Source organism: Erpetoichthys calabaricus, chromosome 12 (assembly GCF_900747795.2).
Source record: "Erpetoichthys calabaricus chromosome 12, fErpCal1.3, whole genome shotgun sequence".
Lineage (NCBI taxonomy): Eukaryota > Metazoa > Chordata > Cladistia > Polypteriformes > Polypteridae > Erpetoichthys > Erpetoichthys calabaricus.
Genome location: NC_041405.2, coordinates 153,842,754 through 153,869,175, shown reverse-complemented (window position 1 = coordinate 153,869,175; position 26,422 = coordinate 153,842,754). Strand labels below are relative to the sequence as shown.

At 42.9% G+C, this 26,422-nt stretch overlaps 3 protein-coding genes across 3 annotated transcripts in view; 1 reads left to right on the top strand and 2 right to left on the bottom strand.

Moving 5' to 3' along the window:
• dpp9 (dipeptidyl-peptidase 9) overlaps positions 1–12,660 on the top strand; it is a 174,720-nt gene extending 162,060 nt beyond the window's left edge. Inside the window, exons 18-21 of the mRNA XM_028816596.2 lie at positions 20–172; positions 318–460; positions 7,377–7,488; positions 11,904–12,660. Coding sequence (XP_028672429.1) covers positions 20–172; positions 318–460; positions 7,377–7,488; positions 11,904–11,996 — 501 coding nt within the window. The 3' untranslated portion in view covers positions 11,997–12,660. The remainder of the gene's footprint in view (positions 1–19; positions 173–317; positions 461–7,376; positions 7,489–11,903) is intronic.
• rps28 (ribosomal protein S28) overlaps positions 1–26,422 on the bottom strand; it is an 892,132-nt gene that overhangs the window by 545,234 nt on the left and 320,476 nt on the right. The gene's annotated exons all lie outside the window — the stretch shown is intronic.
• Positions 18,016–26,422, bottom strand: part of angptl4 (angiopoietin-like 4) — a 49,823-nt gene continuing 41,416 nt past the window's right edge. The window contains exons 5-7 of the mRNA XM_051935010.1: positions 24,703–24,798; positions 21,125–21,403; positions 18,016–20,438 (exon numbers count right to left, since the gene is read on the bottom strand). Of these exons, the coding sequence (XP_051790970.1) occupies positions 20,257–20,438; positions 21,125–21,403; positions 24,703–24,798 (557 nt within the window). The 3' untranslated portion in view covers positions 18,016–20,256. The remainder of the gene's footprint in view (positions 20,439–21,124; positions 21,404–24,702; positions 24,799–26,422) is intronic.

The window sequence follows — 26,422 nt, the reverse complement described above, 5'->3', positions numbered from 1 at the left end:
CCTCTTGTCATTCCTTCAGGGCCAAGTGGAAATCGAAGACCAAGTGGAAGGCTTACAGTATGTAGCGGAGAAATATAAATTTGTTGACATGAGTCGAGTTGCCATCCATGGCTGGTCTTATGGAGGCTTCTTGTCTCTCATGGGCCTTATTCACAGGCCGAACGTTTTTAAGGTGAGCAAGTTGGACAGATCCATTCATTTTTGAATGTGCAGTTACTAGATAAAGTTTGGTGTCCGGATTAGGTTGGCCGTTTTTCTTCTCAAAGACATTGCCCCCCTTCTCTGCCATGAAATACATTTTTTCCCCTGTACCACAGGTGGCAATTGCTGGTGCCCCAGTCACAGTGTGGATGGCATATGATACAGGGTACACGGAGCGATACATGGGCGTTCCAGAGAGCAACCAGCAGGGTTATGAAGCAGGATCTGTAGCACTACATGTGGACAAGCTACCCAATGAGTAAGTCCGGGGCAGGATAAAGGTTTTAAACTGTGTAGTAGTACATGACAAAACACAGTAAATTCTTGCTATCTGCAGTTTTTGTACATTCTGATTCACTTAGCCTTTATTATAAAAGTGTACCCATTTTATGACACTTACGGTCTCATTGCACCTATCCGTGGATAAGGTCCTCGCTGTGGGCCACAAGATGAGACCGGGACAGACATCAAGGTGCTTGTGTTTGTAGTCATGTGCAGGTCAGGTCAGGTTGGGGAGCATACACTGGTACAGCGCGTTGCTGCACCCACCACACAACAAAACCGACCAGGATCCTGGTTGGCAACCACCCAGGCAGACATGCAGTCCAGTTCCACCCCTCGGAAATTACCATCTATCTGCCGCAGCCAGTGGATGTCCCCTTGGCCTGGGTCCTTAGCAATTGGGATCCTGTGAGCTTGATCACCCATAGGAGTATCGCGCCACATGGCTCTAGTGCCGTAATTGATGCCCCCTCACAATGCAGGTAATGTGCCTCATTCAGGACCCCGTGAGCAACACGAAGTCAAACCAGCGGTACCCAAGGATTCTCCAAAGAGACACAGAGCGTCCATGTCTTGCAACCATATAGAAAAACAGGAAGGACTTGGACCTTCATCCTTTTACAGAGATATCAGGAGCGCCACACACCCCTTTCCAGCAACCTCATGACACCCCCCATGCTCTCCCAATCCATTTAATGACTTCATAGGACGTGAATGTCATTGCCGAGGTAAGTAAACCTCTCGATGACGTCAACACTCTCCTCCTCAGACAGACACACTGCTGATGGCTGTGTCCAAGAGGTCATTAAAGGCCTGCCTCTTGGTTTTTATCAGAACCTTGGCAAGCCCAGATACGAAGACTCCTCGTGCAGTCTCTCGAGAGCCCCTGATCAGAGCCTCCATTGACTCTGCGAAGATCACAGCATTGTCTGCAAAGTCAAAATCAGTGAATCTCTTTTCACCAACAGATGCCCCACAGCCGCTGGACCACACGACCCTGCCCAATACCCAGTCCGTATGCAAAAGAAGAAGAATTCTGATAGATCTGTGGCACATTAGTGACACCTATTATTGAGCAATAACAGGTTTCTCATTCCCTTATACATGTAGTTCTTCATATCAGCTTATTTGAATGGATCAACTTGTGTCTACATGACAACAAGAGGCATTCATCCTGGGGACCGGGGCTTAATATTGTTCCCCTCGAACAAGTGATTTGCAGTAAGTGTGGGTCATAAGCTCACAGTGATCAAGTCCCGCCTGTCCTTTGTACACACCGCCCATCACTACTACAGATTGGATGGTTTAGTGATGTCCATTTTAATCCAGATTCTTCTGCTTGTCTCTTGGGTAATTTGTTTTTAATGGCCATCACAATATACAAGTGTCCTGTGATTTTGTGTTTTATTTATAATATTATAGATCCTTCAATATAAACGTAACCACTATAGTTTTATCTGTCTTGACCATTAGTGTGGCCTCCAAATGAAAAGCTAATCCTTTGCAACAGTAATACTCGTATCGAGAAAAGGTCAGTCTGAATATATAGTGAGGGAAAGGGGCATCTAGCTGGTATTGCAGTATTCAAACTATTAGCTCATATCTTTGCTGCTGTGAAGGTGAGTCCTAAGGTAGGCTTATCTTGGTTTACTACAACACAATGTCAATCATTCCTACATTTTCTGACACCTGTGTCAGTTCCATTAATGTTTCAGTGAGTGTAGGGAACTCTCCTGGAGGACCTCTGAATATGATCAGGGATAAAGCCTATAAAATTCCCCCCAGCAGAGTAGAGGATACCATGTAATCCAGTCCTAAGGCTGGGAACTTCTGATAATAGTATACAGTGATGTGAGAAAGTATTATCAACATTCCTGATTTTCTCTATTTTTTGCTTTTAGATAACATGTTATTGTTCCTGATCTCGAAGCAAATATATAATTATTTAAAAGACAACCAGAGTAATCACAATATACAGAGTTTAAATGATCATTTTAGGTATTGAAGGAAAAAAGTTCAACATCTGTATCACCCATGTGAAAAAGTAATTCCCCCAATAATCAACCAATGAAGCTCATTTAAATTAAGACCGGTTCAGTTAGACTAGACACCCTCAAACCTGATTGCTTCCAGCCCCATCGCTTTAATAGAAGTTTTCCAGCAAAGTGGAGTTGGCTATAAGGTCTCAACAAACAGCACACCAGGCCCTTCCTTATCAAAAGAAACTCCAGAAGACCTGTGAAAGAAAGTTACTCAAATATATATAATATTCGGGAAAGGATTACAAAGCAATCTCTAAACCCTGTGGGAATCCATCGATCCACAGTGAGAGCCATCATCTCTCAAATGGAGAAAACTTGGAACAGTGGTAAATCAGTCCAGGAGTGGGAGTCCAAGAGCTCATAGAAAACTCATCACAGATGAACATCTGAGGAACTGCAGACCTCTCTCAGCTCAGTTAATGACAGCATTCGTGATCCCACCATTAGAAAGACAGTGGGCCAAAATGGTATCCATTGGAAAAGTTGCAAGGCGAAAACCACTGCTAAACAAGAAGAAAATAAAGATTCTTCTAACATTTGCAAATACAGTAAACCCCTTGATTATCCCCGAAAACTTTTGGGATAATTTTCTGTGGACTGATGAGTCTATATAGAATTTTTCGGGAGTTATGGCTCCTGTTTCATCTCAGGTAAAGCTAACACAGCTTTCCATAATAAGTACATCATGCCCACAGTCAAACGTGGTGGTGAAAACACAATGATGTGGCGATGCTCTGTTGCTTTAGGGCCTGCGCTGGTTGACATAACAGAGGGAAGCAGAAATTCAGCTCTTATCAGAACGTACTGAAGAAGAATGTCCGGTCTTCAATCCATAATCTGAAGCTCAAGCACAATTTGGTTATGCAGTAGCACAATGATCTGAAGCACAAGAGCAAGCCCACACATGAATGACTAGCTAACAAAAAGTCCTGACTTCAGCTACTTTGAGATGTTCTGTTAGGACCCTAAATGGTCAGTTTAATAATCAAAAACCATCCAATGTGTCTGAGTTAAAACCACTCTGTAGGGATAAATAGCAATGCCTAGCACTGATCTCCCGTTAATGGAAAATGTTTGATTGCAGTTGTGGCTGCTAAAAGTGGCGCAACCAAGTCTTAAGTTTAGAGGGGCAGTTACTTTTTCACATGGATGATGTAGGTGTTGGTGACTTTTTTTCCTTTGTTCAATCAAATGGTAATTTACAAAATGTGCTGTGTTCACTCTTGTTGCCTTATGTATTACACTACCGGTCAAACATTTTAGAAAAGTTTTTCCAGTTTTTCTTAAAAATGTATCAGTTGAAATGCAATGAATAACCTAAAATGGGGTTTACATTTAAAGTTTAGGTTAGCAAAAACTGAAAAAAAGGAAATTTCAGAATATTACCAAATGGACCTTCTTCAGGGAATAACTAACCTACATATGCATCAGGAGTGGGTAGGAGGAGGAGTATAGGAACCTAATCAAGGACTCTGTTAAGTGGTGCGACTCAAACCACCTACACCTGAGCACCAACAAAACCAAGGAGATGGTGGTGGATTTTAGGAGACCCAGGCCCCACCTGGACGCCGTGATCATCAGAGGTGACTGTGTGCAGAGGGTTCAGACCTATAAGTACCTTGGAGTGCAGCTGGATGATAAATTGGACTGGACTGCTAATACTGATACTCTGTGCAAGAGAGGACAGAGCCGACTATACTTCCTTAGAAGGCTGGCGTCCTTCAACATCTGCAATAAGATGCTGCAGATGTTCTATCAGACGGTTGTGGCGAGTGCCCTCTTCTACGCAGTGGTGTGCTGGGGAGGCAGCATAAAGAAGAAGGACGCCTCACGCCTGGACAAACTGGTGAGGAAGGCAGGCTCTATTGTAGGCACGGAGCTGGACAGTTTGACATCTGTGGCAGAGCGACAGGCGCTGAGCATCCATCCATCCATCCATTTTCCAACCCGCTGAATCCGAACAACAGGGTCACGGGGGTCTGCTGGAGCCAATCCCAGCCAGCACAGGGCGCAAGGAAGGGAACCAATCCCAGGCAGGGTGCCAACCCACCGCAGGACACACACACACCAAGCACACACTAGGGCCAATTTAGAATCGCCAATCGACCTAACCTGCATGTCTTTGGACTGTGGAAGGAAACTGGAGCACCCGGAGGAAACCCATGCAAACTCCACGCAGGGAGGACCCGGGAAGTGAACCCAGGTCTCCTAACTGTGAGGCAGTAGCGCTACCACTGCGCCACCGTGCTGCCCGGGCGCTGAGCAGGCTCCTGTCAATCATGGAGAATCCACTGCATCCACAAAACAGTGTCATCTCCAGACAGAGGAGCAGCTTCAGCGACAGACTGCTGTCACTGTCCTGTTCCTCTAACAGACTTAGGAGATCGTTCCTCCCCCACACTATGCGACTCTTCAATTCCACCCGGGGGGGTAAACGTTAACATTATACAAAGTTATTTTCTGATCTACCTGCATTGTTATCACTCTTTAATATTGTTTTTATCAGTATGCTGCTGCTGGAGTATGTGAATTTCCCTTTGGGATTAATAAAGTATCTATCTCTATCATATGTTCTACAACAAATAAACTAAATGAAGCCTTGCAAGTTGAAGCAAACAATTTGCACAGGTGTCCCAACTTCTGTTGATTACTTGAAAACCTTCTGTCTGTCTTAAAGCAGAGTTAGAACAGACTGCTGTGTTACTACACCCTTCAAAGTTCTACTTGGGCAGTAATCCAGTGATAACAGCAAGAAAACCGCAAAATGAAATGAGAGAGCATTATTACCCTTAGAAGGGTAGGCCTTTCATTTTAAGAAATTGTAAAAAAAAAAAAAAAATCAAAGTGTCGGTGAGTCCGGTGGTATCCTACACAATCCAAAAGAAACTGGAAGAAACTCTAATAGGAAGAAACCTGGCAGAGCCAAAGTCACAAGCCAATCGGAAGACAAGTTTCTGAGGGTCACCAGCTTGTGTGATCACAGGCGCCTCACAGCTTAACAGTGCAGGTCGACAAAAGCAAATGTCAATTTGTACTGTGAAGAGGAGACCTTGTGCTACACATTTGACAGGGCGAGTGGCAGGAAGAAAGTCATTCCTTAAAGGACAGAATAGGGTGTTGAAATACTGCCAGTGGACGACTGCAGACTGGAAGAAAGTCTTATGGACCGATGAATCAATATTTGAAATCTTTGGTTCATCACACAAGGTGTTTGTTCTCCAAGTTTGTGGCAGGATGGTTCCTCAGCGTGTGACACCAACTGTCAAACATGGAGGAGGCAGTATGGTGGTCTGGGGTTCTTTTGCTAGAGACAGAGTTGGTGATTTGCACAGAATGACTGGCATTCTGAATCAAAAAGGTTACCACACTTAGACTGTTGTATCAGTAAAAGGTGCAGGCTACTTGGATGAATCAAAAATTTGATTAGGATTTTGTACACCTAATGATTCCTTGACTTTTTTTTATTTGCCATTGTTTATTTGTTCTATGCCTTGTTTCATGATGCATTAAGGCAGTGGTTCCCAAACTTGGTCTTGGGGGTCCCCCTGTGGCTGCAGGTTTTTGTTCCAACCAGATTCACAATCAGTCATAATAATTGGTAACAACTGATCTCCTTTAATTAGCTGGTCTTTTTTTTTACTCTTCTCTAATTCTGCATTCAGAAAAAACACAACAGCATCGTTTTTACATTTATAAGACATTTAGAAACATTTCAGTTTTTTTTCTAAAGTTATCAATGCTAAACTCTCTTTTGTTATTTTTCTATTATTTTCCCCTTTTCTTGTGTAGTTTGCTTCCTTCATTTAACCCTAATAGTGACAATTAACAACTAGCACAGCAAACGCCCGGGATGATGAAAGCAGCAATGACTTCTGTCAGACCCGCTGATTAGTAAAGAATCAATTAAATAACCAGAACACGTGGAAAAGCAGAATGAAAATTAGGTTGAAAATACTCTTAACGACTTAAAAAAAAAAAAAGCCTACATATTCCCCATTTAACTGCTTATTACATTTTAAAAATCTGCCAAACTAAGTTTGGAATTTCTACATTGACTCCAAAACACTGAAACTGGGAAATAAGGACTCACTTAATTAGGCTAAGAGTCCAATGAAAAACAGAAGTTGGTTGGAACAAAAATCTGCAGCCACAGTGGCTCGCCAGGATCGAATTTGGGAACCCCTGCACTAAGGTATTAAACTGCATGCATTTCCATAAAAACTGAAATAAATGAGGTGTTCTAAAACATTGGATCTGATAGTTTATGATAATGATATTTGAAGCACAGGAAGAATTAAGTATTATGCATAAGTAAAAGTAGAGAACAATCAGGAAGGGGCAGACACTTTTTCACGGCATTGTGTAAAAGGCAACCCAGTACATGCTGAGGGAGACTGTGCCGTACACAGAGAGTGTGAGACCACCTGCAGGGCTTGAGAGTTGAAAAAAGCAAAACCTTTCCCAGCCAGCAGGTGGAAGCAGATGACTTCATATTCCCTGCCTATTGAAGCAGCCCAGAAGTTACTTGAGAGGTTTAGGTTTATCGTAGGAACTGTGGCCTGATAATTTCAAGATTCTACCAAACCTTACACATTACCCCTTTGTTGGGGCATGAATGATTCTAGAATTAAAAGGTGAACTGTGAAAAAAGGCTGTCTAGGAGGAAAGGAAGGGTGCTCCATCTGATAATCGCAATGTCCTTAATAGCTCAGTCTGATGTGGCAGAAATGGTTTTGTTTTTCATTTGTGTGTTATATTTCTTTACTTTGTGCATGGCTAATAAAAATGCCTAGTGGGTGGTCTGTCTGCCACTAGCATCTCTTAATAATGTCCTCTTCTTCTCTGTCCCAGGCCAAACCGCTTGCTGATTTTACATGGGTTCCTTGACGAGAATGTGCACTTTTTTCACACAAACTTTCTGGTGTCACAGCTTATTCGAGCCGGAAAGCCCTACCAACTACAGGTGAGAATGGAGTGGTGCTCCAGCTTAGCGCACAATTTGTTTTCAGGTTTCAGTATTCATCGCTCTCACCCCTATAAAGGCATACATTTTTATGGCCAAAAGATTCTGGACACCTGGCCGCCATGTCTATATGAGCGTTTTGGGCATCCCATTTCAAAAACCATGGGCATTTATTTGGAGTTGCCCAGACCCCCACAATGCAATTATAGCAGTACTCTATTCTACTTTCCACAAGAGTTTTGGAGTGTGTTTTTGGGGAATCTGGGCCAGTTCGGCTAAAAGGAGCATTGGTGAGGTCAGGTATTGATGTAGAACAAGAAGACCTGCTCACAGTCTGCGTTACCATTCATCCAAAAGGTATTTTAATAGGGTTGACGTCAGGACTTTGTGCAGGCCACTTGAGGTCCTCAGTCTCTTTATGGTTCTGGCCTTGTGTATAGGGGAGCAGGCCTGCTGGAACAGAACAGAACCTTCCCCAAACTGTTGTCACAAAGCTTGGGAGTGTCTCAAATGTCTTAGGTTGCTATAGCAGTGACGGTACCCTTCACTGGAGCCAGGCCCAAACCCACACCCTCCCATTATCCCCCTTCCACCAAACTTTACAGTCGTGTTTGCTCACTCCAGAGAACACATTTCCACAGAGTCCAATGGTGGTGTGCTAATCAACACTCCAGCCAACTCTTGGTGTTGCTCATACTCAACTTTCACTTGTGTGCTGCTGCTGCTCGGCCATGGAATCCCATTTCATGAAGGTTCCGATGCACAGTTCTTGGGCTGTTGTTGCTGTCAGAGGCAGTTTGGAACTCTCTCTGTTGTGAGTGGTGCAGCAGTGGGCAGGTGATTTGTATGTGCTGCACCACTTGGTGGCCCTGCTTTTGCAAGTTTAAAGGTTTTCTACCTCTTTTGGTGAACTGTTTTTGCTCCTTGACAATAATAGCATTTACAGCTGACTGGGGCAGATCTAGCAGAGCAGAAATACCACGTACTGACTTGGAGCAAAGGTGGCATCCTATGACTGTGCCACGTTTAAAGTCCCTGAGCTGCTGTTCAACCCATTCTACTGAGCGTTTGTCAATGGAGATTGCATGGCTGTGTGGCTGATTTCAGGCCCGTAACAATGAAACACCTGAACTGAATTTTGAGGGGTGTCCACGTACTTTTGGCTATTTAGTGTACAGTTGTGGTGAAAGGTTTACACTCCTATAACATTCATGTATGTCAAGGTGGTATGGGGCTTTCAGTGATTTCTAAACCTATACTTTATTTGGGGCAGTTTGATTGTACATCTTTATTACAAAAAAGCAATCAGAAATTTATTTCACAGGTTTAAATTTATTGTGAGTTTTCTGAAATGACCATCACTGGGTCAAAATTATACATACAGTGTCACAGATATCCATACAACACCCCTAACATTTGGTTAGATATCCCTTAACTTGTTTCACCTCAATCAGATACTTCTGGTGGCCATCCACAAGCTTCTGGCAGAATTCTGGTTGGATTTTTGTCATCTCGTCAATGGCATCTGACCATCTGGACCAATGTTCTTCTCAGTTTGGGTCATCTTCCAGACCTTGGCAAAGCGACTACTGCTCTAAATAACTTGTACCTACGAGCAGTTGTTTTAACTGATGATCATGGAGTCTGAAGTAGTTTAGAAATGGCTCCAAGGACATTTCTGACTTTCATAAATCTACAATCCCCTTTGTCACGTCAGCACTGATCTTCTTGAACTTTCCCATTGTAATGTTTGCTTAGGTTAGACAGATGAGTGCCATCAAACGAGCAACATGGAGAAGCTACTAGCTGGAGTCAATCCTGATCACTAACAGGTAGTTGTTATTGTTATTAGGTGCCGTCGAGTTGGTTTCTTTCTCCTAGCGACCCTGTGTACTGCAGAATGAAACATTGTATGATCCCAATCCATCCTCGTCACTAGCAGGCAGATAAGAGGTGCCAAGTTCAAACACATTTTGGAATCCCTTAGCATGCTTAACCTTGATCAGACGCTTCTGATAGCCATCCATAGAGCTCTGGTTGGATTTTGGACCACTCTTCTTGTCAATGGCATCTGACCGTCTGTTCCGGTTTTCCTCTCGGCTGAGGGTGACATTTTAGGTTGTTTTCTAGGTACTAGCAAAGCATCTACAGCTCCAAATAACTTGTACTTAGGAGTAGATGTTTAAACTGATGACCGTTTGATATGGCTGTAAGAAGAGACATTGCCGACTTGTGTAAACGTATTATCCTCTTTGTCACGTCAGCACTGATCTTCTTGAGCTTTCCCATTGTAATGTGTGTTGACCAGACCAATGAGTGCCATCAAACAAGCAACATGGAGAAGCGAACAGCTGGAATCAATCCTGATCACTGATAGGTAGTTTGGTATTGTTATTAGGTGCCGTCGAGTCGGTTCCGACTCCTAGCGACCCTGTGTACAGCAGAACGAAGCATTGTCTGATCCCGATCCATCCTCGCCATTTCCTCCACGTTTAAACCCATTGTTCCATCCACTGTGTCAATCCACCTTGTACAGGGCCTTCCTATCTTACGTTTTCCTTCTACTTTACAGAACATGATGTCCTTTTCCCCCACTTATATAAATCTGTGATCCTCTTTGTCACGTCAGCACTGATCTTCTTGAACTTTCGCATTGTAATGTGTGTTGGTCAGGCTAGTGAGTGCCATTAAACGAGCAATGTGGAGAAGCTACCAGCTGGAGACAATCCTGATCACTAATAGGTAGTTTGTTGTTGTTAGCAGGTGCAGTTGAGTCGGTTCTGACTCATAGCGACCCTGTTTACAGCAGAACAAAACATTGTCGGATCCCGATCCATCCTCGCCATTTACTCCATATTTGAACCCTTTGTTCCAGCCACTGTGTCAATTCGCCTTGTGCAGGCCCTTCCTTTCTTCCGCTTTCCTTCTACTTTACTGAAACAATGTCCTTTTCCAGAGATTGTTCCTTCCAAAGAATGTGAGCCATAGTTTCACCAGCCTCGCCTCTTAACGAGCATTCTGGTTGAACTTCCTCCAACACAGATCTGTTTGTTCTTTTGGCGGTCCATGGTCTGTTCAACATTCTTCTCCAGCACCATAACTCGAAAGTGTCAATTCTTCGTCGACCTTCCATTTTGAACACATTTTGGAACTTTCAGGACCACTTAAGTAATAATCTACATAGGTAGGTGGATGTTTTGGACCCTGTATGCATAACTTTGGGTGATGTTTTTAGAAAATCCACGATAAATTAAAACTTGTGTGCTTCATTTCAGATTTTTTTTTTTATAATATAGATGCATGTTGTACAAACATTTTGCCACAGGAATAAGATCAGTTGTAGAAATCATTGAAAGTGCAGTACCACCCTGTCTGTTATTTGAGCGGTTGTAAATGTTCCACCGTTACTGTACGTCATTATTTTCATGTATAACCATAGCTGAAGTTTGGATGACCATCTATGTGCAGGCTGCAGGTGTTGTACTTGTTTCTGCCCAATTCCAGACGAATGTCCTAAGACGAGATGCATATTGCACGTCTTCTAGAGTTTCGGCGGAGCGTCTGTCGTCCAATGCTAAAGCCTCACTTTTTACTTTCTCGTATACAAATTATAGGGAAGGTATTGTAATCGTCCAAAGATTCGATGTCGAGATTTTGATGAATCTCGACGTTTTAGACCTCCCTGACTTTCTCGTATACGAAGAACTGGGTAAGTATTGTAATCGTCCAAAGATTCAATGTCGAGATTTTGATAAATCTAGACGTTTTAAATCTCCCTGACTTTCTCGTATATGAAGAACTGGGTAAGTATTGTAATCCTCCAAAAGTTCCATTTCGAGATTTTGATGAATCTCAATGTTTTAGACCTCCCTGATTCAGAAAGTACCATTTTTGGAATTATGACTGTGTCTGTCTCGTGTGTGTGTATGTGTATGTAAACACGATAACTTGAGTATGCTTTCACTTAGGTCAACCAAATTTTGCATACAAGTATTAGATACAAAACTTTTAGGCTATTTCCATTAACCAGAAGTGGTACTTTACCTTTTATTCATGCAGCTGCTGAGTCCGATTTATTCAACTTTACTTTTATAGTAATTGTTCAGTATATTAATTTGATTTGTTGTTGATGGTTCTTTAATGTACATAATATAGAAAATCATTGTCTTGCGGTTTACTCCTCAAATATCTATCCCCATATCTGAGTATATGAGAAAGTCAAAGGGGACCACTGCCGATTTTTTTTTTTTTTTTATCAAAGGATAGTAAAAGAAATATTTTCCGCTTTAGGAATTTCTGTAAGCCTGCAGGTTGTATTATAAGCCCCGCTTTCTCCACGGTGTCTACTTTGTGTTTGTTACGTGACTGAACGCACTTCTCTGTAAAGGTTGACCTCCTCTCTTTCTTTCACACAGATCTACCCCAATGAGAGACATAGCATCCGATGCCCGGAATCAGGTGAACACTATGAGATTATGTTGCTGCACTTTTTACAACAATACCTCTGAAGTCAATCGATGCCATTGGGCCCCATTTCTTCTGCCCCCTCCCTTTACTCGTCCCCTTCTCCTCCGTGCTCTCAGTGAACCCACCGCCATAGGAGCCCAGCCACGCTAAAATCCCACCTCCGCTGAGAAAAGTTTCCTTTGACTTTTGATCAACTGACTACACGGGTTTAGGAGGGTGGGATTTTTGTTTTTTTGGTTTTTTTTTAACACGTTTCAAGAGCACAGTGACTTTTTAAAAAGTTAAAAAAAAAAATAATAATGAACCCCCTCCTGAATGGATTCTATAATTCACTAGTAAATTATAAATTTATTTTTGTTGTGCTGCATTTATATTGTTTTTTTTTTTTTTAATTATTATGGAAGACCCTCACGTACAATTTGCCAAACAAAGCCCCCCTCATATTTTATAATTGGTGCCTGTGAAACACGCAAAAAAAACAAAGTCTTTTGCTTTTGCTTTTCCTTTCAATTTGTCTGCAACGATTCCATCTCTGACGTACCTCAACCACCATGAAATTTCTGGGGAAAATGCCAGCCGCCGTTGCCCACCCCCTGCACCCAGTATTTTAAGTGTGTATTATTAAAAGAAAATATTTTTATGAATTCTTATTCTTTTTATAATGAGTGTAAAGCGTAGTAACTCATTAAAATATTGGAAACTCTGGTTTGTCGACTCATTCTGCCGAAAAATTTCAGTTTGATTTTACTTTTTTTTTTTTTTTTTTTTTTTTTGTTTCTTCCAAGAGCATTAAATGTACGCCCAAATTTGTTTTTAACTTGTTTGAATGATTGTTTTTTTTCTCCTTATGTTATAATATTTAACTGTAATTTAGAAGATGTTATTATTTTTTAAAAAAAGTATTTGCTGCTATATTTGTTAATTTTTGTGTTTTTCTTTTTTTTTTTTTTTTTTTTTTAAATAAATGTTTTACGTTTGTTAACACTGAGAGGCCACAAGGTGGCGCCCTGGATGGGACAAATAAAAAGAGCAGTGACAAAACGGCAAATAGTTGAGTTGATTCTGAAATGAAAGAAGGGGAAGAAATCAGTGTCACGGAAAAACGGGGGAAAAAAATGCAACGTCGGAAAACGTGGGTAGAAATTTTTAGTAAATTTATAAAAGCTTCTATGTCCAAAACTGTCTTTTTTTGTAATTCTCTACCATAAGAGTTAAATACAGTGGGCTGAGAAAGGATGCAGACCCTTTTACTTTCTGCACACTTTTATTGTGTCGATTTAATTTTGATTGATAAATTTGCCATATTTGCCTATCAATTTGCTTTCAGTATCCCATAATGACAATGTGACAACACGTCTTCAGAAAGGTTTGCAAATTTATTAAAAAATCAAAAACTGAAATCTCTCATTCAAAGACGTTTAAAGACCCCTTAATTCATCACTTTGTCGAAGTCCCACTGACGGCAATTCCAGTTTTGAGTCTTTCTTGAGTGAGTCTTTCTAAGCTTTGCACTCCCAGATTTGGGCAGTTCATCCCATTCTGCCTGGCAGAACCTCTCAAGCTCTGTTAGACTGGATGAGCAGCGTCTGTGAACCACCATCTTCAGGTGTCTCCACACACTTGTTCTCTGGGATCCAAGTCTGGGCTTTGAACCTCAAGAGAAGATCAATGTGTGTATCCGTAACACCCATGTGAGCTGCTTGGAACCTCCCATTCCAATACCACGGCCATTAATGTGCAGTTGTAACCAAGGGCTGTGGCTATAACAGCCTCCACTCTTCTTTCCACAAGAGTTTGGAGTGTGTCTGTGGGAATTGGTGTCTATTCAGCCAGAAGAGCATCCATGAGGTCAGGAACTGATGGCAAGTGAGACCAGCCTGCTCACTCTCCACGTCCAAATTCATTCCAAAGGAGTTACTTAGGATTGAGGTCAGGGTTCACCCGAGGACCTAAATGTCTTTATAGACGTGGCTTTGTGCGCAGAAGGCTCAGTCATGCTGGAACTGAAAAGATCCTTCACAAACTGAAAGGCTCCATCGTCTAAAATGTCTCTCTGCTGTAGCATTAGCAGGTCTCTTCACTGAAACCATGGGGCCAAACCTAAACCCTGCCATTATCCCTCCTCCACTAAACTTTACAGCAGATACCATGAAGTCTGGATGGTAATTTTCTCCTGCTGACCACTAAACCCAGACTGCCAGGCAGTAAAGCGTGACTCATAACTCCACATTTCCACAACTCCAACCAGCAGTTGGCATTGCGCATGGTGATCTTCGGCTCAGCCATGGAAACCCATTCCATAGAGCTCCTGGTGCACAAATCTTGTGTGGACATTGCTTCCAGAGGCAGTTTGGAAGTAGGTTATGATTGAGGCAGCAGAGGAGAGGTGACACGTATGCTCTTCAATACTCTGTGGTCTTACTCCGCAGCCCTTGGATCTTTTGTGAGTTCGTGGACAATCGCACGCCTTGCCCTCGGAGTGGTCTTAATTGGTTGCCCACTCATTGTAACAGTAGTCATAACATTCTCCATTTGTACACAGTGTGTCTGACGGTGGATTGGTTTAGCCCAAACTCGTCTGAGATGGTTTTGTGGTCTTTCCCAACACAGGGAGGTCCTCTGAAATGTTGTCTGTGTGGCATGATAAACTGATACTGCACAAATGTATTAATAGATCGCTGCTCTTTTAACATAAACAGAGTGTCCGTTCACACTTGATTGTCACCACGCTGATTGAAGACCATGACGACACCGGACTCGAATGTCACAGATATGGAATGCTGGGTGATTTTCCTCAATAAATAAATGACCAAGTATTATAGTTTTGTCTCATTTGTTTAGCTGGGTTCTCCATATCTACATTTAGGACTTGTGTGCAGATCTGATGACGTGTTAAGTCATATTTATATAGGAATACAGAAAATTCTGCAGGGTTGACTAACTTTCAATCTCCACCATGTCCTGTGGTCGTGGAGAAGATGTTACACTGTTTCAAAAGGGTCAAATTATTGGCCTGCATCAAGCAAAGAAAACATCTTAAGGAGATTGCTGAAGCTACCAAAACTGGGTAAAGAATGACCAAACTGCTATTAAAAATCTGAAAGGTTAGAGGCGAACCATCGTCTTCGAGGATAGGGGGAAAAAAATGTTGAGCGATCGTGATCAGAGATCACGTAATCACTTAAATAAAGACAACTGTGGAGCAATGGAAAAAGATCATGTGGTCTGATGAGTCTGTTTGGTGAAATCAAATCATCAAAAAATCCACAGTGGAACGGTTGTGTTTAATAGTGAAAGTAATGCGAGGAGAACTTGGCACTAAACAGCTGTGTAGCCTTAAGATAAGCACTTTTTGGTGAGGCTGATCGGGGGGGAAAAAAGGCTTCAGTTGGCTAGGGAGCAATGGAAAAAGATCATGTGGTCTGATGAGTCTGGATATATCCTGTTCCAGAGTGATGGGCACATCATGCCTGGTGCCTACTGCATAAGCCCGTGGAGGGAGTGTTGTGATCTGGAGTTGCTTCAGTTGGTCAGGTTGAGGTTGACCAACGTTTTGTGCCCAAAAAATTGAGGTCAGCTGACTTCCTGCATATACTGAGTGACCAGGTTTTTCCATTCCTGACGGCACAGGCATATTTCACGATGACAATGCCAGGATTCACCAGGCTCAAATTGTGACAGAATGGTACAGGGAGTTTGAGAATCTGTGCGATGACTCTGGACAAGATTTGCAGTCCGACTCTCCCTTCATTAATACAAGATCTCGGTGAAAAATGAATGCAACTCTTGACGAAAAGTCAATGTTGTGACCAGGGCTGTGGAGTCGGTAGATAAATCCTTCGACTCCGACTCCTTAGTTTCCGGTACTTCTGACTCCGACTCCTCTGTATTTAATATGCAAATGTATTTTCCATGTTGATTGAAGGAAGGCAACATACACGTCATTTAACCACAGAACTACTGGCTAGGAAGCCGACTCTCTACCGTATTGGCCAGTTTAAACAAAAGACAAGAACCCGTGAACACGCATAAGGCCATCGCACACACCTCCACTGGAATATGCATCTGTACTTATAACACGTTATCTGTGCAATAACTGTCATTTGTACTTGCTGCTCATTCAACTCATATTGCTCTATATCTTCTTTTAAAATGTACACATTTTATTTTATATGGCTTGTCTATTTTTAACTTGTCATTTTTTTTTAAATTATTTTTTAGCTTTATTGGATCTAGGCTGAGTGACTTGTTTTTCTCGTAATACACATTTCATTGTATATTGACCCTGTGTTAACCTATATATGACAAATAAATCTGAACCTACATCATTACACATGTTTACACTCAAATGAACTTGTTAAACACATTACATCTGAAATAAAATGAAAACACTTTTTATAAATGTACCTGAATGTCAGGTTGTATAATAGCTCATCTGAACTTCACACTAGTAGTAACACAACTATGCACTGGGCTTTATTCTTACACAAGGAGGCTCTGCCCCCTGCTTGCTTCACTCGCCTACCCCTGGCGTTGGGTATCCTGAAATACATTAGTCGAGCTCGTTCATTTTGGACCCATGCCCGCTTTGTGGCATTTCAGATGCGCGTTGTAGGCGCCTGCGTTCATAGTCGAGCTTGTTCGTTTTGAACCCGTGCCTGCTTTGCTTCCGCAGTTTCAGACGCACGTTATAGGCGCCTGCATTCATTGATTTTATCCAAGCGGGCTCGTGTTTGTACCTCCGTCAGTCGAGCACTGTCCTTTTGAACCCGTGCCTGCTTTGCTTCCACAGTGTGATGCACGCTGTAGGCGTCTATGTTCATTGTATCTGTCCATGCGGGCTCGTTTTTGTAGCTCTGTTAATCGAGCTGTTTGGTTTTGGAGCCGAGCCAGTTTTGCTTCCGCGGTTTCAGAAGCGTGTTGTAGGCGCCTACGTTTATTGTTTTTATCCAGGCGGGCTCGTTTTTGTAGCTCTGTTAGTTGAGCTGTATAGTGTTGGAGCTGTGATCGTGACTCCATTTGTTCTCCGTTGTTTACCGTTAGTAATATGGATAATTGCACTTACTGTTAATACGGAGCGTTTTCTGTGGTTGTACTGTTAATAATGCATCACTGTAATGTGATTCACCTATGCTGTATAGTTTGGACGTGTGAGGATGACGTACGTTTAATACGGAGTGTTTGTTTATTCTTATTACGTGTTGTAGGCACCTTCGCCTTTCGTACTATCTTGCGCCTTCTGTACTATTTGTGGACCTTTGTGGACGCCGTAGTTTTTCCTGTTTCACTCTGGGGCGGGGGGTTAATTCTTTTTTTTGTGTGGCTGTGTCGTTACCTATGGGCGCGTTGCCTCATGCCTTCCGTATTATTTGTGGACCTTTGTGGACTCCGTAGTTTTTCCCGTTTCACTGTGGGGCGGGGGGTTAATTCTTTGTTTTGTGTGGCTGTGTCATTACCTATGGGCGCGTTGCCTCATTTCTTATTTACGTTAGTTGAGCTCCTTCGTGTTTGAGCCGTGACGCGTTGTAGGCGCCTTCGCCTTTCGTACTATCTCGCGCCTTTCGTACTATTATGTTGTGTGTTGTGTAGGCGCCTGTGCACTATGTCTCCTGCGTCCATGGGGAGACACGCGCTGTGGGCGCCTGCGCACTATGTCTCCTGCATCCATGGGCATGGGCATGGGCATGTACCTGCGTCCATCCGTTTTACAATTCTCAGTTAGTAATATGGATCAGAGAAGTACTTAATTATGACTATTGTTTATGAAATGGGAGGTTTGAACTTGCTATATTTTTTTTTTTCATTACAATTTAAATTTATTAGGAGTCGGAGTCTGTACATTTTTGCCAACTCCGACTCCAGGTACCCAAAATTGTCTCTGACTCCACAGCCCTGGTTGTGACATCACGTAAGGTTATCAAGACGATACCATGGCGAATGCGTGTCGTAATCAAAGTTAAAGGCGGCCCAATGAAATATTAGGGGCTGTGGCCAGGTAGTGTATATTATTCGATAAAGTATATCAAATCAAAATAAAGAAAAGGCACAAAGAACAACACTCCCAAGTTTTGTTTTTTTTTTGGATTGTCCTCTTTTCTTTATTCAGTTGGTCAGGTAGAAGCCGAGAGCTTAGTCACAAAAAAACGAACCCATAAATTTACAAACTGCAGTTTGCGTACAGCGACAAATGGAATTTAATTTAAAGAGCAGAGGAAAAATAAAATAAGTTAATTCAAAGCAATACAAGTAGACAAATATTTGTTTTAGCTGATTTTAAATAAAAAAAAAACAAAAAAACTTCCATATATACAACTCAAATTCATCGTACACACACACAGGGCCCAAACCCCTCCCTACCCCCCAGCCCAGAGAATGTCAGTGGCTACAAAACGCCTTCCCAGTGCAGTCAATATGACCAAAGGACAAAAATGCCAGCGCAATGCGGTGGCAGTGTGTTGTTGGAGATGCCAGGCGGAACTCCAGTCTCGTACACACAAGTGAGGACCACGGTGGTGGCAATTCAACTGAACTCTTGGTGAATTTGCCTGACTTGTTTCCAGATTTGTTGCTTTTCCGTGTGTTTGGAGCTTTAGTGAAATTGTGATTGTTCTCGAGGCAATCTGCATATGTCTTGAACTTTTAGGAGAGGAACTGCAAAGAGTGGTGAAGTTCAACACGGGGGAGATACGCTTTTGGGCTTCGGCTTACCTTACACGTGTGGTTAGTCTGTAAGCATCGTGTTGTTTGAAGTAACATCCACGCTACCACCAATTCATTTCAAATGCCATTTTTGAATGAACGCGATTTCCATCCACGCTATGGATTTCACATAGTTTACGGAAATATCTCCGTTCACACTAATCGTTATCATACACTTAGAATTGTGAGTCAACTACTACATGGTCAGCGGATCGACTCTGTTAAATGAGAAGTTCCATTAACGACTGGAATCGTCCCCTAGCCGAGGGCTGTGACACCATAACACCTGTCCTCAAAGACAGCGACTGCAGCCCCTTCAGAGACTTAAGCATCCACCATTGCAGGTTTTTAAACACAAGAGTGTGTCATTGCTTCTTAACTGCAAGTGTCTGGTCCTCTCGCTGAAAAATAAACATGGGATAAAGCCTATGGCCCCAAAAAAAAACAATGAAAGAGGTCAAAGGGACTGGTGTGGAAAAGAAAAGATAATAATGCCCCCTAAACGAATTCCACACCCATCGCCTCCTCTGAAATGCAAGTAGCTCATGGAGAAGAGAAGGAATTAATACTGTATGAAATTTGTACAGAATGAAAGAGTTAACACTTGTCTTGAAGAAATGTTCCATGATGGATTGCACCCCCTATTCCCCCCCACCACCGTCCCCAATTCTGATTTAAAGGATCGATGCACATGAAGGGATAAAACCTTGAGATTGAATGCCCCAGCAAAACGCTTTCCTTTTCTTCTCCTGGTTTGTTCTATTTAAGTCAACAGAGGAACTGAAGTTTACTGGTGGCAGCAGTGGGATTCATGTAAATCGTGCTCTAGACAGTGATGGACCTGACCGCTAGGGTCACCTACAGACCCCAGTGTAAACATTGGGGAGGGGGGCTTATGCTCAAACACCTAACACTGTGGTAATGATTGAATTAACAAGCGATGATAATTTTCATTCCCACCTTGGGTGCAAAAGAATGCAGAAGTTTGGAGAAAACTCATAACAGAAAGTCGAGAAATGCTACACTATCGATCTTTCCGGTCTGTTTCTTAAGTAGGGGTTTATATACAGTAAGTACAGAAAGTTGCAGTACGCTGCAAACAATTGTGCGTGCTTCTTCTTTTGATCCAACTCTTGTGTAATCACGCCGAACAAATTTTACGTAACAGGAAATCAACTTTGGCGTTGGAAGAGAGGTCTGCATTCATAAAATAAATTATAGGTTTAAGGAATGCATTGTTTCGACAGTCACACATTAAGAAAATATAAACTTAATAATTAAATAGTGTACTGCATTGCTCTGTTGCAATGTGGAAAAAAAATTAAAAATGACCTTAAGAACTTCTGAAAGGCCAGATTTCCAAATGACCGCCATGTTTTAGAACCACTGAGAGCGTTGCCAGCAGCAGCAGCAGTCCCCTTCCTTTATTCTTGGTCATTTTTTTGCCATCCATTGTTCCACCGGGGGCCCGCGTGCGTCAAGCTGCTTCGTGCCAGCCCAGGTCTGTAAACATTGTCTTTAGCACCAGGGTCGATGACTCAGCAGGAAGGATGAGGTTCCAGTCTTGTTACATGAGTGGTAAGAAAATGTGGCGCAGTCCCTCTACGACTCGTACTCCAGCTCGGCAGGGGCGATCTTCATTAGGGTGCTCTTCAGTGGGTAATAGCGGCCCCGCCACGTCTTCCAAAAGACACCTTGTTTCCTCTCGTGTCTCTGCCGCGGAATTCGGCTGAAATATTTTCCATTCAGGTTTGCTCGTCCACAGTTGCTAAACCACCAGCCACCTGGAACAAGAGAAATAGTGTAAGACGGAATATCGAAAAACATCGAAAGGAGTTCAAGTATCTCGGGGTCTTGTTCACGAGTGAGGGAAGAATGGAGCATGAGCTCGACAGGCGGATCGGTGCGGCATCCGCAGTGATGCGGGCTCTGCATCGGTCTGTCGTGGTGAAAAAGGAGCTGAGCCGTAAGGCAAAGCTCTCAATTTACCAGTCGATCTATGTTCCTACCCTCACCTATGGTCATGAGCTATGGGTAGTGACCGAAAGAACGAGATCATGAATACAAGCGGCTGAAATGAGTTTCCTTCGCAGGGTGTCTGGGCTTTCCCTTAAAGATAGGGTGAGAAGCTCAGTCATCCGGGAGGGGCTCAGAGTAGAGCCGCTGCTACTCCACATCAAGAGGAGTCAGATGAGGTGGCTCGGGCATCTGGAAGACCCAGGACACGCTGGAGGGACTATATCTCCCGGCTGGCCTGGGAACGCCTTGGGATTCTCCCGGAACAGCTAAAAGAAGTGGCCAGAGAGAGGGAAGTCTGGGCATCTCTGCTCAAGCTGCTGCCCCCGCGACCCGACCTCGGATAAGCGGAAATGGATGGATGGGAGGATGGAGGTGGGAAAGGCAGGCAATGTGAAGTCTGTACAGTGGATGGGGTTGGGAAGCCACCTTTTACTAATGGAAAGAGACGTACCGCTAAGATGTTTTGCACAGTTGATATCTTGCTTGAGGTCGTTGTCCCTGTCACGGGTGGAGAAGGGGACGCCAGTCAGATCATTGGTGAGGGCGTTCTCCACACTGCCTGTCGCCACTCCTTGGACGTAGAGACTGTAGCTGGTGTTCTCCCCTCCGAGGCTGAATGGAAACTCGATGAACTGGGTCTGGTCACTCCAGTCCTTCAGCTCAATGTGTAGAACATAGCCACCTTGCTGTGTCAAAGCACGAATCCTTTCTAGACCAAGCCAGAACTCTCCTGGAGGTAAACAAAAACAAATAAACATTTTAATAACGTCAAGAAACACGCCAAAACTTCCAAAACAGTTCTTTTGAGTTGCCTCCACCATTGCAACAGCTAAATCCAAAGATCTTGAAAGTGAGATTGTAAACATCTCGATTTTTATGAAGGGCTTCTTCTTATTTTGGCTGCTCCCGTTAGGAATTTCCACAGCGGATCGTGTTGTTCCATATCTTTCTGTCCTCATCATCTTGCTTTGTCACACCCATCACCTGCATGTCCTCTCTCACCACATCCATAAACCTCCTCTTAGGCCTTCCTTTTCTCCTCTTACTAAGATAACGGTGCGTAAAGTCAGGATTTATTTAGAAGTTAGATGTTCATTTATCACTCGCTTCCATGTCAGAGGTCATGCCTCTCAGCTGGAAAAGGGTGGAGGAGTTTTAAGTATCTCGGGGGTCTTATTCACAAGTGAGGGGGACAAAAAGGAGCAGAAGACGCACAGACAGATCACGGCGTCTGCAGTTACGGGGAGAGGACGCTCTCTCGATTTACTGGACGATCCGTGTTCCTACCCTCACCTCTGGTCACAAATTGTGGGTAGTGAGCAAAAGAATTAGATCACGGAATACAAGTGGCACCTTTGCAGGGTGTCCGGGCTCAACCTTAGAGGTAAGTTGAGGAGCGCAGACATTCAGGAGGAGCTCACAGAAAACCCGCTGCTCTCCTCCACATTGACAAGTGAACCAGTTGCTGTGGTTCAAGCATCAGACGTGGAGGCCTCCCTGGGGAGCCGTTTTGGGGATGTCCAATTTAGGCAAGACCCAGAAACACTGGAGAGGTTATATCTCTGATTCTGGCAATCTTGTGGTGCCCCACACTAATCTACACTCCATGGGTGACAGCAGGGCCTCCAGCTGTATAGCACCCAGACTCTGAAATGACCTACCAAAATTAATCAGGTCAGCTGACTCCATGAATTCTTTTAAAAAACAACTCAAAACTCATCTGTTCAGGAAGGCTTTTAGCTCAACTTGACTTTATTACCCCTTTATGTCAAGATGATCTTGTAGCCTGTATGTGTGTGCGAGACCATCAGTTATGTTGTCTGTTAGGCTTTCCTCTGAATTTACTAACTTACTCTTCTTTATTTATTTTTCTGGTTTGCACAATGCTATATACTGTATACCCTGCTGTTCTTTTTTAAACTCTGTGAAGTGCCTTGAGCATGGGAAAGGTGCTACAGTGCATCCGGAAAGTATTCACAGCGCATCACTTTTTCCACATTTTGTTATGTTACAGCCTTATTCCAAAATGGATTAAATTCATTTTTTTCCTCAGAATTCTGCACACAACACCCCATAATGACAACGTGAAAAAAGTTTACTTGAGGTTTTTCCAAATTTATTAGAAATAAAACAATTGAGAAAGCACATGTACATAAGTATTCACAGCCTTTGCCATGAAGCTCCAAATTGAGCTCAGGTGCATCCAAGCATGAAGTCAAAGGAATTGTCTGTAGACCTCCAGGATTGTGTCGAGGCACAAATCTGGGGAAGGTTACAGAAAAATTTCTGCTGCTTTAGAGGTCCCAATAAGCACAGTGGCCTCCATCATCCGTAAGTGGAAGAAGTTTGAAACCACCAGGACTCTTCCTAGAGCTGGCCGGCCATCTAAACTGAGCGATCAAGGGGAGAAGGGCCTTAGTCAGGGAGGAGACCAAGAACCCGATGGTCACTCTGTCAGAGCTCCAGAGGTCCTCTGTGGAGAGAGGAGAACCTTCCAGAAGGACAACCATCTCTGCAGCAATCCATCAATCAGGCCTGTATGGTAGAGTGGCCAGACGGAAGCCACTCCTTAGTAAAAGGCACATGGCAGCCCGCCTGGAGTTTGCCAAAAGGCACCTGAAGGACTCTCAGACCATGAGAAAGAAAATTTTCTGGTCTAATGAGACAAAGATTGAACTCTTTGGTGTGAATGCCAGGCGTCACATTTGGAGGAAACCAGGCACCGCTCATCACCAGGCCAATACCATCCCTACAGTGAACCATGGTGGTGGCAGCATCATGCTGTGGGGATGTTTTTCAGCGGCAGGGACTGGGAGACTAGTCAGGATAAAGGGAAAGATGACTGCAGCAATGTACACAGACATCCTGGATGAAAACCTGCTCCAGAGCGCTCTTGACCTCATACTGGGGCGACGGTTCATCTTTCAGCAGGACAACGACCCTAAGCACACAGCCAAGATATCAAAGGAGTGGCTTCAGGACAACTCTGTGAATGTCCTTGAGTGGCCCAGCCAGAGCCCAGACTTGAATCTGATTGAACATCTCTGGAGAGATCTTAAAATGGCTGTGCACCGACACTTCCCATCCAACCTGATGGAGCTTGAGAGGTGCTGCAAAGAGGAATGGGCGAAACTGGCCAAGGATAGCTGTGCCAAGCTTGTGGCATCATATTCAACAAGACTTGAGGCTGTAATTGCTGCCAACGGTGCATCGACAAAGTATTGAGCAAAGGCTGTGAATACTTATGTACATGGGATTTCTCAGTTTTTTTATTTTTAATAAATTTGCAAAAACCTCAAGTAAACTTTTTTCACGTTGTCATTATGGGGTGTTGTGTGTAGAATTCTGAGGAAAAAAATGAATTTAATCCATTTTGGAATAAGGCTGTAACATAACAAAATGTGGAAAAAGTGATGCGCTGTGAATACTTTACGGATGCACTGTATATAAATAAAATGTATTATTATTATTATTATTATCTGTCATCTGGTCTAGGAACAACTTGGTTTCCTCCTGGTTGCGGGGAAAAGAGACACCTGGGTATCTTTGCTTAGCAGACTGCTGCCCCCCTAATCCAGACCTGGATAAGTTCTACAAAAATGGATGGACTGTCCAAAGAACTGCCTGTCTTAAGATCTGGTTTGAGCGATGGGCCTGCAGAGGCTTACCTAGAAACTTCTACCAGTTCTACATTCCACCAGGGCCAGGATAAGTAGCAGATATTGAATTGATGGGTTTATCATGTAGGGATTAAAGGGTAGAGGTGGGCACCGTTTTCCTATTGCTTTGTCCTATAAGTTTACTCCCTCCTTACAGTTATATTTGGACATAAATCTGTGTAATGTATTTCTGTTAAGCATTCAAAAATATGTCTGGGTGGTGTTAGGTACTACACATTGTATTGAAATGGAAAATGAAAAGTGAAATTTCATAAAGTCGATGTGGCTTTTCAGTATAATTTAAAACTTTGAAGGGGTTTTGGTCTTCTTGGTCTATGAAGGGCATTAAATTAACAGAAAATAAATTTACCATTAAAATCCCCAAAGCCATTCTTGTAGTCTTGCCAGAGCTGATCGAAGTCCACGGAACCATCTCTTCTTCTCTGAATTACGGTCCAACCTCCTTCTGTGGATGAGACGATTCATCAGTTTTAGATACAGCCATGTCAGAATTGAATACTTAATTACTGTTTTACATTAGCATGTTAGAACACTCTGGACGAGAACAGGCTGTTCAGCCCAATAAATCTCGCCAGTCCTATCCACTTATTTCTTCCAAAAAAATACATCAAGTCGAGTTTTGAAAGACCCTAACGTCTTACTGTCTACCACACTACTTGGTCGCTTATTCCAAGTGTCTATCGTTCTTTATGTAAAGAAAAACTTCCTAATGTTTGTGTGAAGTTTACCCTTCACAAGTTTCCAACTGTGTCCCCGTGTTCTTGATGAACTCATTTTAAAGTCACCATCTCGATCCACTGGACTAATTCACTTCATAATGTTAAACACTTCAGTCAGGTCTCCTCTTAATCTCCTTTAAAGGCTGGACCTTCTCTAGCGCTGCTATGTCCTTTTTGTAGCCTGAAGACCAAAACTGCACAGAGGACTCCAGATGAGGCCTCACCAATGTGTTATAAAGCTGGTGCAGAACCTCCTGTGACTTGTACTGCACACATCAAGGCGCTATATAACCTGACATTCTGTTAGCCTTCGTAATGGCTTCTGAACACAGACTGGCAGTTGAAAGTCCACTATGACTCCTGAATCCTTCTCATAAGGCGTACTTTCAATTTTCAGACCTCCCACTGTGTATTCCGTCCTCACATTTTTACTCTTTACATGTAATACTTTACATTTACTGACATTAAATTTCATCTGCTCAAGCCTGTCTGCTATTCAAGTCCTTCTGTGATGATATAACAGATTCCAAATTATCTACTAATCCATCTATCTTGGTATGATCAGCAAACTTAACAGCATGTCCTTTATCTTCTTCTTCTTGTGGCTGCTCTCAATAGGGGTCGCCACAGCGGATCATCTTCTTCCATCTCTTCCTGTTCTCGTCATCTTGTTCTGTTACACCCATCACCTTCATGTCCCCTCTCACCACACCCATAAACCTCCTCTTAGCCCAGCGGTGGACAATGTCGGTCCTGGAGGGCCGCAGTGGCTCCAGGTTTTCATTCCAACCCAACTGCTTAATTAGAAATCTATCCTTGCCAGTCTCGCTCCTTATTTAATTTTATGGCTTGTTAGTCTGCAATGTAAAGTTCTTATATCGTAGATTTTTTCCTTTCCAAGTATATCATCCAAATGATTTGAAGCCTAAAAGAGATCATTTTCAGTCTGTCATATTTTCTATTATATGTTGTATTAAATCAAACGGTGCATGACGAACACACACACACACAGATTTAAATGAAAATAAGCTGAATGGAGATCTGCTGGCTGCTTTGTCTTTTACATTTTATTGCTCATAAGGAGCCATTAAGACAATGAATGCAGCTGTTTAAGATTGAAATAAGCAATTAAGGGTGGAGAACCTTAACAAGCGAGACGACTAAAATGAAGCATCAAGATGTCACTTAAGCAATAAGGGCTTCATCAACAATAATTGTTTTCTCATTATGAAACTGGGTTGGAACAAAAAAAACCTGCAGCCACTGCGGCCCTCCAGGAACGACATTGCCCACCCCTGTCTTAGACCTTCCTCTTCTCCTCTTGCCAGGCAGCTCTATCCTTAGCACCCT